Below are 12,143 nucleotides of genomic sequence, written 5' to 3' on the forward strand. Positions count from 1 at the left end.
GACTATAAAGAGCGCATCTATCGGGACTATCGTGATGAGTACGTCGAATTGCCACCGGTAGCTGGTGGACGCCACCAGCAGAATGTTCCACAGAACCCGCATGGTGGCCAGAACACGCAAAATTTGCGTGAAGGCTTCCAGGGTTACCACGAGCCGGAATGGACTCAGCCACAACATGGCCAGCATCCCGTGCAAAGTGGGCATGGCGCCTACAATCCCCGTTACCCAATTCGGGACCCTCGAATGGGACCCCAGAGTAAGGAACTTAACCAGCCGAGTGTCGATGAGCGCTACAGCGCACAAAAAGACCCCCATGCTAGTTCGGTACTTTTCGCAGACCTAAGCGAGGACAGTGGTCGACTAACACCATTCGTCGCGTTTCGTGACGAGCCTCTAACCGATTATGATACCGTGGACCGCCTCCTCAATTCGGTGTCCGTGCTCAATTTTGGTAAGCTTTCTGCTTAGTTATAGCAATTATGTGTTATTACTACTTACATACTCAACCATTTTATAAGGAGAGGTTCATAATATCAATGCAATATAAAAACAGAGCTCATGCAACGCAAATGGATGAGATAATAACTAATCGGTACCGTAGTATGTATTACAGTTATAATATATATATATATGTATATATATATATATATATATATATATATATATATATATATATATATACATATACATATATGTATATATACGTACACATATATATATACATATATATATATACATATATGTATATATACGTACACACATATATATATATATATATATGCACATGGAAAAATTAGCTTTCTCTCTCTTTTATCCATGTCGTTTACTGATCGTCAATTTCCCTGTAATCGCTCTAACAATGACGTTGTCGTTCTTCTTACCAACCGATTACAGGAAACACGGTTCCTGTCGCAACGCCAGTGGCCCCCGAGGACTCGTCGGAGAATATGGCCAACTCGCAGCTGTTAACACTGACGGCTCCGTGGAAGTCTCCGCCCCATCCCGAGGGCAGTCACAGTCAAGATGGACAGAACGGAAACCAGGCGCTCAGTCAGGCACAAGCTGGCCAATGTGGTTCGCAAGACGCAGCAGGTCGCGCAACAGCGCCCGCTCACGATAATCAGCTGCTTACTCTTACGACGCCATGGAAGTCGCCACCACATGAGAACAGCAATCCCATGTTTAACCTGTCGAGCGAACAGAGTAAGGCCGTCGAAGATAGCACGTACGGTGAAGCAACACAGGCCGGTCAGGATCGCTACATTGACATGTACGCAAAGCCGACGGCAGCCCAGCCGCTCCAACCCAGCTCCTACCAGGACTTTCAGCAGACGTACACGTTACAGGACATGACGGCGCCTCGCTATGGCAACTGCAAGGACAGCTGGGAAGCGGAATGGAGTCAGGAGTGGCCCTCCTACTGGGGTATGCCTGAGGAGGGGCGCTCGGTTCTGGCGTCGTGATACGGCTCGTGATGAGAAGCGGAGAAAATAGCGAAAAATCACGATTGAAGTTTGATAGGCGCAGTTGTATGTGTGCTTACTATTACTTTCACAACTTCTGCTATTAGTAGTCCGTACGGTAGTTATGATGAGGATGATAGAAAAAAATGAAGAAGTTGAGCATAAGACAATTTCCGAACGATAAATTCGTGCATGATTCCAGTCATCAGTCAATCAATCAATTGTTCAATCAGTCAAATCAATTATGCTAACTAAGATGCCGATGCTGATTGTGATGATGTTGATGAAGGAGCTCGTTAACGCCATAGGGAACAGATAATACATGTTAGACCAATTACAGCTGCTATTCATTGTTCTCACCGATCATCAGTAAGGCCTAAAAACGCATTATGGCCCACTACAGAAGCTGCTGGCCTGGATGAGTTCGAAGCAAGAGACATGTGTCGATTGACGACGTCATATACTATTACTGCTAACCGCATACGCTGCGATTGATTTATGAATAGAAAAGGATTATATCAACTGATCATTCAATCATTGAATGAATCAGTCAGTCATGCATCCCCCATTACGGCATCCTCATCACGACCATTCCAGCGAACTACTGGTTTCTCTATAGTTTTCCAAAGAAAGCACATTGCAACCGAGCATACGGTGACGTTAAATCTCACCCTTGTTCTGAACTAGGGTCGCTTGACGAACGTGTCATTCTTACCAGGTTGCTCGTTCTTGAATCGATCGGACTCAACCAACTCAGTATAACCAAGCATTGTATTTATCTCTATACAACAGACTGCAATACAAGAGCTCGACTAGCGATGGCAACATCCGACAGTTGCTAATTTCCTCTGCACTCATTTGAATTTGAGCACAGTTACTGTCTAGCCCAGTTATTAGACCCAGCTCTACAGAGCTGAGTTACCTCCTCAGTCGCCAATCCTCAATGCGTAACGTTGAGCGAGACGCAAATGTAAATACATAGGCAGAATTGGAAAGGGCAGATAGTTCTAGCTTTGCTGCAGCCGCTTGCCGTAGGTGGCTTTCGGTTCTCACGTTACTCACCCGCTCAGAATTCTTTTTCGTTAGAAGGCTGAGATGACGAAAACGGACGACGGCAAGGAACAACTAAAAAATGAGCATTCACGTCAGGTTTTCTCGATTTCAGCCCTGTTTTTTTTTCAACTACATCTATTGTAGATCCCGTTCACTCTGCTGCTACGACTGAATGTTTTGAGATTTACGTCCGGAACCGCGTTGACATTGCTACCCTTATCACTACTTCTACTGCTGTTAGATGTACCATTTTAATGGTAATGGGGGCGGCTGTAGGCAAAACGTTATGATCAAGTCGTGTCTGTGTGTTCTAATATCATTATTATTATTATTCTTATTTATGTAATTATTGTCTCCGTTGTTCTCTGCGAAATTGTACAAATTAAACCGTGTTGCCTACAGACAAAAGGGCTATCTTGAATTGTGTGCGTCAGCTGTCGTCACGACGCTTGCTACCGATGCCACCGCTATAAGTAGTGATGCAATCCAAAAGCACGAGTGGGCAAGAGGATGAAGTGCTGGCGGTGGGTTGGCGACAATTGAGATGATTTGTGTGACACACACACGAACATGTACAGTATAGAAGTATATATATATACAGAGGTAGACATTTTTAGAAATATACAGAAGGGGGAGCGAGAGAGGGAGGAACAAAAAGTTTAAATATATTTATTTAAAATTAATAGGGATATTCCCGCCAACTGTTTCTTTTCTAGTTTAGTATAGTATGCCTCGACTAAGGATCAAAAACAGCATAGGAAAGAGAGAACAAACACATCGAACAAATCAACAATACCTTTATTTCATGCTGCTTTATTGCATTGTGAATTATTTTGTTGTGACACTACTAATAGTATGATACAGATGATTATGACGACGGGATGAATTTGATTAACACAAACGCGCATACACATTCAAGCGACTCCTGTTATGACTGCTAAATTAGTTTGAGACTGAGAAGGTCAAGAGAATGCCATAGATGTGTTATCGTTAGAGCCTGAGAAAAATGCCCCAATTTCCTTTCCTATATTCAATTACACACGGAAGAAAGGTGACGTGTAATACACATAATGTGAGCTGATGGCGGTTTACAAAATGTGATGCACGATAGGTGTCTAAAGACGTCATTGACCGTTGGTACATCCCCATGAAGAATAGCGGGGGGTGATCTGTGATAAAACAGGTGGAGAGAAACTCTCTCTAGCCAATGTGGAATTTATACTATTTCTAAAATTATGTTAAGATTGAAGATAATGATGAGGACAATGACGACGATATACTGTACGCATCAAAACTAAAATAACAATACGAAGAAGAGGAAAAAGGTATTAATTATAAAGGGGGTAGAAGACAACGTTCGTCGATTCGTATTACTCTTACTCTGGAGATGATGAGATGCACTTACAGGAGAGAGATGAACACGTAAAGAAACATACAGACGCAAATACCATGTTAAAGAAGAAAGGTAAAATCAAATGTAAATAGTTACATATTTGTATCAAAGGCATCAGTGGCGCGGGAAAAACATGTAGTGCTCCTGGCCCCATCGGCCAATCGGTCCGATGGACAGGATGGTCGAACGGCCTGATGACTTTGTCCTGTTGTATATATTTGCTGGTAGCTGCCCAGTTTGAGGATGGGATGATATATCTATATGAAATAAATCTATACATAAGTACATACAAGAATATATATATATATATATATAAAGTAGAACCTGAGAAAGAAAAGCATGTGATAGAATCATCGTCGAACAAAGGCAAAATAAAAGAAAAGAAATGGCAGACGAGATGAAAACATCATCATGAAAAATTGCTCTCATTTGGTTATTATTATTAGCGAATGACTATCCAAGAACATCCTAACCGGGCGCACCGGCTTATGTAACATTGTGTAAGTATGAATCAGCAATTTAATAAGAGAAGATATATATATATATATATATATATATATATATATATATATATATAAATTAAGCATTATGAACAGAGAGAGAGAGAGAGAGAGAGAGAGAGAGAGAGAGATGATGGCGACGGCACAAAGATGAAAAAACCATGAAAAATAGAATAAAAACAACAAAACAAGTGGAACATAAAGCTTTGGTGTTTTCCCTTGACTTCGGTAGTCACAACGTACGTAATCTATGCAATTTGATTTTAATTTTTAATTATGTAGATTGTCAACGTATAACACTGTAAGTTATAAATACCACAATGACTTTAAAAATGTATTTAGTTGCCACTGCGTGTATTCGGCCCGAGTCTTCTATTAATAGTTATATAAATAATCACGGGTTCTGAGTAAATTTTAATCTTATCTTATCAATGAAATAGAAAGCTTCTGCATCTGTGTGCGATCAGCTCAGACAATGACAGGTTCGTAATATAGATTCGTAAAATGATGTTCTCTAATCAAATTCGTGGGGAATGGCGTGGCGTCCAATGAGCGTATAACACATACTTATTTCGTAAACAGCTATTTTCACAGGGAAAATTTAATGCGGACTGATTTAAAGAGCGTAGCCGAAAATCTAGAACCGTCGTTGTATAACCTCCATAGCTGTTATATCTATTTGTAGATATTTGTATTTGTAGACTCTTGCTTGTAGAATGCTCGCTTCTAAATTATCTTTGACTATCTAGTTGTCCGCGAGCCCGATAAGGTTTGTCAGTCCTCTGACCTACAATGCTCGGAGTATTTCTATAGATAATTAAATATGTATATTTAGTTGTGCTTACATTGACCACTCGAACTAATTTATCCGTTAAAATAGTTCATTTGACGCGTCGTGAAGAATGAGAATATTGGATATACCTTTTTCCTTTCCGAAGTGTTTGCATTAGTTCAATAGTGCAATAGCGTAAAAGGTGGCGGGCAAACTAGTACGTTTTTATCTTTCAGAACGCATAGCGTTCCCACACTTCTTTTATCGGCGGGAGGACATTGCTTTTTGCAGTCTGCATTTTGTGAGTTTGCGAAGGAGCATCAATTGTTGAAGTATCATTGCTGTCCCTCATTTACTTGGGAGATAGATGGCTACTAGTGGCACAGGAATTTTGTGAGATTCTCCCGATAGCAATAGCGCTCAAATGTAAAAAATACCAAGAACTAAAAAGCCGTTTCGTATGGGTCCGTAGAGTTTGTCAAGATCTATTCAAAAAAAGGTCTCTGTAATTTCGAAATTTGGTTTAGTTCGCATTATGTGTTTGGCAAAAAGAAACTTCCGTTATTTCATCATGCATCGACTCTAGTATATATTAATGGCAACGTTCGAAGCAACGACCTTAGCAAATGTCACCTGGAAGTTTTTCCCAGAAAAGTCCTGGTCTAGCAACAATTATGAGTTCCCTTAAAAATCTGAAATAAGTGGTATCTCGTCAAAACGGACATGTCTGTCGAGAACGTTCTATTTTCAACCTTGTCTTGTACTCGATACTGTTATTTGTGGCTGTAATATGCGCCTTTAACATTGTTCCTATATCGTTGGATATTGCTACGTCCATTTTGAGAACCTAAAGACAAATGTGCGCTGTTATTCAATGAACCTTGAACGGCTATTACGTGTTACCATTATCTGTTACAGATTCGAGCGGCCTTCATTTTCGTTCTAGTGAAATATCACTAAATATGTTTCCTAGCTTATGTTTCCCATCAATCGCTATAATAATAAAAGCATACTGCCCAATGCAACTGAAGCAAGAGGGCACATTTGAATAAGTGATAGATAAAATATTTCTTTCAATTCGTTACGACTCTTTCATAAAAATCTGTGATGTCCGACATTTCACTAGGTCGATTTATTCCTGCCAACCCTAGACATGAAGTCTCACAACCTTCAGCTCGTAAATCTCATTATACCATGCTACCAGAACCATGCAGCTCGCGTTCACTCTTAGCCACCTAACCCTCGTCAGGACCTATGACCTACAATCTCTAGCAAAGACAATCTAGTGCCAACTAACAACTGAAGAGTATCGGCGCTATGCTTTACGCAAAAAGTATGCGGACAACTATTCGAGGTCAACAAGAAATCGCAATTTCGTCTCCCCTTCAACGCTAGTTCATTCTACGACCGCGCATAGATGGCGCTAGTGTTTCATGCTCAATCTGATATAAGTGGCGTTGAAGTGTTTGTTAAGTCTTTACCATTGCAACGAGTAAATTGTGTTCAGTCCGCTTTGGTCGATCGTCTCTGTGTCATTCGATGTCTTTTTGAAAATGTTAATTCGTCTGTTAGCATAGTGTAACGTGACCACTCAACGCACTATGCGTTAGTATATTCAGCAGTTTATGAGAGCCATGAGGCCATCCGTAAGCCTCCACACTATGTTAGCTCGTGATGAGAAAACGCGCGCTTGACGTTGCCAGCTTACGCCTGTGCTTAGTTATGCGTCAAGGCAAGTTCGTCTAGGCCGCACTGCTGTCGTTCACTATAGCGCCATCTGCTTCAGTTGTGGTACGGACCACCCGAGAGAAGGTGGCGGTAGTAATTGCTATGGTCGAATAACCAGAGCTTACAGCTGCGCTGGCCAGTGGTCTTGGTTCTTCTGTCTTTTGCTATGACCATGACTCTTCCCTACATCGAAAACCGACGGTAGCAACGAACTCACAGATGGAACTACGAATGAGGCAAGCCCGCTATCGTCACCGACATTAGCTCACGCTGGACGCTGGCGTAAGTCCAACGGCCTCAGCGGCACTGTCATCATCTCCACGTCCGCCACCAGCACCTAACGTTGCTGCAAGAGGCCTGCTCGGCCAGCCAACTAGATAGCTGGATGGCTCTCTGGCACTCAACGGAGTGGTACACATGGTGACGCCGTTCACCAGGGCAAGCCATCCGAAAGCCCTACGTGTAGAAACATGACGTCGACGCTCACTATGATGAGGACGGTAAACGAAAAGCGGTCGCGCAGTCTCTTCGAACTTACTTCCTATGTTCTGTTCTGTGCGGGTGTGCGTGTGTATCACGCTGTTTTCACTTTCTACTTGCGGACAGACCTTCTATCTGAACTGTCCTCTGCCGTGCTGTGCACAGTGCAGCGCCCTATCCGCCTTTCTGCCCACCAACCATTTGAGCTTAGTCTGTCTATGGTTCGTTGCTTGCTTGTTCAGTGTTTTGAGTTGATTGTGACGTCGGCCAGCACCAATCTCTATATAGTATATGATACTGGGCAAAAAGAGATCGACAGAACTTGGCTGGCCCGAGGCTGCCTGCTCGGTTATTGCTGATGCTGGCAAGAGGCTCGGTTCCTGTCTAGCTGGCTCAATTCTTCCAGCAGTAAGGGAACAACGAAATGAAATCGAAAGAGAAGTATGGACCAGACCGACTAGGATAAAGAACGGTCTGACGGACCCTATTTGGCGTAGCGTGTCGGCTGATGATTCCTCCCGATCGACAGATCAGGGAGACAACGATTTCTGGGAGACAGACAAAGAACGAGAAAGAGAGAGAATAGAGAGAAAGAAAGGAAGACGGGACAGTGAGAGAGAGCTTTAGAACGAACTCGCCAGGGACCGCTGGCTTCGCTCGACTTCCACTCGTTGTATAGGGACTCGATGGATGCTGATGTCCCAGTGCTGAAGAGTAGCTGGGTATCATCCCCATGAAACGTACGCCTGTTTATGGACGTACGTTGCTATGGGCCTCTACAGCTTTATATGTGCGTTTGTGCCTTTGGCAATTCCTCTCTGTTTCTATGTCACTTAAGTGGTCGGCGCTTATGGGCATTGTGCATACGTGTAGCGCGTGGCGGAGTTCGCATGAAGGGTCGTATGAGGAAGTCCACCTCTCCCCACACGTATCCCCTTCTCCCGAATCATTGAAGCCGATGGTTCTTCTGCTGCTACCCCTCCCGTTGACGTTGTTTTAACCATAGCCGTCTGGGCGACTGGTAGCGTCGCTTCGGTTCGTACAAGAGAGAACGTTCGCGCCGTAGCAGTACATATATAAGTAGTAGTAATCATAGTTGTAGAAATAATAGTTGCAGCAGCAACAAGCAAATGTTTCACGGCGATATAGGGCATAAAACTCAATACACGTATTTTACTTTAGCATTAGCACACTTAGTATCAGCAGTAATCATACGCGCAGTGATGTTGGTTGAACGACAAGCTGGCCAGTCTAGATGACCCATTTGGTCCAAAAAGATCAAGCAGTATCAACAACACACGCTGGCTCGATGTTAGCAGCACTGGTTAGAGCCGATAAATGATCAGGATACGGTACTGGGGGTGCGGAACCCCTCCTAAAATAGGGGCAAAGCGGGTTGGGACGGGACTTTAAAGTTTAGTCTGTCGTTGGCGAGGTCAATCAACCGCCGGAATCGACACTCTGTCCTTCACTAGTTGTCGTTGCATGATCCGTTTCGTTTGTCGTCGCTGCTGCTGCAGACGTTCGTTCAGCTTATTCAGTCACTAGGTGTCACTGTATCTGTCTATTAGTCAATTTGTGCGTTCTAGCCTCTATCCGTGTCGTCGGGGTCTTTCCTTGTCCATTGCAATTATTGGCAGAGCTGTTGCTTTTCGGTTCGCTGCGGCTAATGCTATTGTCGCTGGCCACAGTCTCAATTGTTGGTGTTTGTTGTTCAGAGAGATCTGTACGTGCTGCGACTTGTCGAAAGGACTAGCTCTTGAGTTCGCCTTAAGCATAGACGTCGCACTAGGATTATAGCAAAGACAAGGGTGTTGTCGGCGACAACTTGCTGCTCGTAGCATCGATCGTTGCCGTCGTAATATTGGTTATAGTACTACTGATCAATGTAGTAGTTGGACTGGTAGTCATTTCAATCTTCGTTGTGGTCGTATCCCAGTGAGCATTTCCGAGTTTGCGGTGTGACGTCTACTGAATCACTAATAAACGTACTCATAAACCTTACCTCTCACCCCATAAGGAAGCAGAAATTGTGCTTTGTCTGCTCGATCCATATTTCTGTTAAAGCACATATTCGCCGTATTGGTGACGCTTTTCTGTATTTACCGTTATCATATAGCGGGTTCTACTACTTGAGCTACTCAGGTTGAGAAGGAATCAACTGTAGGACTTTGTTAAAACAAATTTCGATAGCTGACTGAATGATCCGTGGTTCACTGGTGGTAAATGGAGAAATAATGTGTACTGCATCCCGCAAAACATTCTGGGAGCCAAAAGAAATACGATATACCATATCCGATATATAATGTGAAGAAGCTGTAAAAGACCCAGCGAAATAAAAATTCTTAGCAATATATTATATAACAATAGCATTATATCGCATGAACACGCCAAAAACAACGTTTCCACGAATACACGAGTGCTAACCACAGAAAAACTAACAGAAATAACATCAAAACAACAACAACGATCACCCAACGGATACAGCGTTAGGGGAGCGCCATGGTCTGAGTACTTTTGGGGTTTGAGAGAGTCTTAGATGCAGGCGAAACGACGCCAAAAGGAGTATGAAGGAAGCGAGAAACCGGTAGAACCGAAATAGACCAAAAGCAGAATTCTCGTTCCCTTGGCAACAAAGCTTGGTTCCTTCTTTCTTTTTTCATTCATTCCTCATCTCACCCTGGACCCCCATGTGCATTGACTCAGCAATACCCGCTGGTCCCCCACAGACGCCGTTTCCACTCTCGCTATTATGCTTCTGCAGCTGCTGCTGTTACTATTGCTGGCACGCCATTGTTGCTACCTTCCCTTTTTCTCTGTTGCAACTGCTTCAAAGGGAAATGGTGCAGACTGAGGTCAGAGCTGGATTTCGTAGGTTCTGCTTTTATCTACCCCCACTTCGGATAAGAAAGAACGAAGGAAAGCAATGCGATTCTACGATGGAAGCAGAGTTTGGGCAACATGTAGTAAACACGTTAGCTACGATGACGACAACAACAACAGCAGCGGCAGCAGAAGCGACGTCGGTCGCAACAACCGCTCTTTACTGGTCAATTTACGGTGGTGAATAGTTACTTCGTACTTCGGTAATACACAACCGCAATTGTTTCCACCGTACTTCGGCAGTAGAATATGCTGAATAATCTTATTTTCTTACCAGTCTTCACGCCAAACAGTAGATATGCAACAGAGATCATCGACCTATTTTTTTAAGTTTTTAGAACCCATATATATACCTTGTAAGTATTGCTCACAAGCGTTCAGCTACGTGTTCAGTGGTAGCAACAATATTAGTGAGGCGTATAGCGACGCTCGCAAATGGCAGATTTTGATCATACGACCCAGCTAATCTAATTCATAGATCAAGTCCCGGTCGTGTAGAAGTGGTCTGCATCTTTAGGTTCTTACCTTCGGTAAAAGGCATGCTAGCTGGGTTGGTCCTAGTAATCATCTGCTTCGAAATCTTTATTATCCACAATAATTCCTAGGATTGTTGTAGACTAAGCCGAATTTTTCAAATAGGTTTGAATATGTGACCTTGGCTGAAATTTGTTTTGCCCTAATTATGCAGACAGCATTCACGTTTACTATAGGTTTTATGATTATATAGAGATTACAGCGTTATGTAAAATAAAGGTTATGAGTAGGTACAAAACCTCGGTCCCACACGTCTGAATTGCTAGCCTAGCAACTCGTAACGGCTACTGCTGTGCAGTTTCACTAAACTACGCTTTATCGTTTTACAGACTGGTTGCGTATGTATTAAATGAGTTACTCATTTAGCTGTAACTACAGAGGGCGGCGCGTACAGACCTACACGTTTGCGTGTACCGGTTCTATATGCAGTTATTACGGTTTTGACAATAAGACAGTTCAAATGCGCACGTGCGCTAAACAAAGTTACCCACGTTTTATGGGTCTTATAGCAGTTTGTAGAATTTTCATTAGTAAAGGGCTTTTGGCGTAATCAGTTTAGCACTAGAGAAAATCTATGAAAGCATTTAACTATGATAAAAAATTTTTCTACGAAGAATTTAGCGTAAAGGGTTAATTATGTCCTTCAAAATGTTCATCCTAGAAACAGGCGCCTAAATTGGTAATTAGCTATAATTAAATGTCTTCAATGAATATATAAAAATACATCTTGGACGATTTCTGTGAATTTTACCCATTACATGAATTATTATGCAGAACGTAAAGTGTTCCTATCGAGTAACATAAAGGGGCCCCGTGGAGCATTACGTGCAGTAAGATTTACAAACTTTTAGAGAAGTCAAACCATGCACAAATTAATTAAGAGTTCTCCCCGGGTGCGAAGGAATATGACATGAAATCAGCGGTTAGGTCCTTAGGGTCTTTTTCGTCTCCAAGAAATACTATTTTACAAAAAGACATGAAGATGACATTCCATATCGAAAACCTAACTAACGTTACCAGATCATGATCAGTGACGGTGCCAAGCAAAAACAGTGACGGATGGGTTTAAAGTAGAATACCTGTTGCATTTGACCGGAGTCTAGGACAGCAACCAATAGGTTGGCTAGAAGTATTTCTACATAAATTAAGATCTTATGGTAAAGTAGTATAATGTACCGATATAAAATACACAGTTCTAACATTGTATCCGCAGGTTCTTTTTTACCTTGCATGTTGACGACAAGCGGACGCATGGCTTAAATGCACGATTCGCTACAAAAGATTTTATGATGATATAATAGATGCTTCTAGTAACTATCCAGTAACAGCATCTGATG

The 12,143-nt window shown here is 42.5% G+C and overlaps 1 protein-coding gene across 1 annotated transcript; it reads left to right on the forward strand.

Moving 5' to 3' along the window:
* The first annotated feature begins 6 nt into the window (after positions 1–6).
* LOC111243411 (uncharacterized) lies at positions 7–4,612 on the forward strand. Its single transcript, XM_022788936.2, has 2 exons — positions 7–451; positions 895–4,612. The coding sequence occupies exons 1-2, from the start codon at positions 244–246 to the stop codon at positions 1,461–1,463; spliced, it is 777 nt and encodes a 258-aa protein (XP_022644671.2). The 5' UTR covers positions 7–243; the 3' UTR covers positions 1,464–4,612.
* The last annotated feature ends 7,531 nt before the right edge of the window (positions 4,613–12,143 follow it).

The sequence above is a fragment of the Varroa destructor genome, unplaced genomic scaffold, assembly GCF_002443255.2.
Source record: "Varroa destructor unplaced genomic scaffold, Vdes_3.0 BEIS01000001.1, whole genome shotgun sequence".
NCBI lineage: Eukaryota > Metazoa > Arthropoda > Arachnida > Mesostigmata > Varroidae > Varroa > Varroa destructor.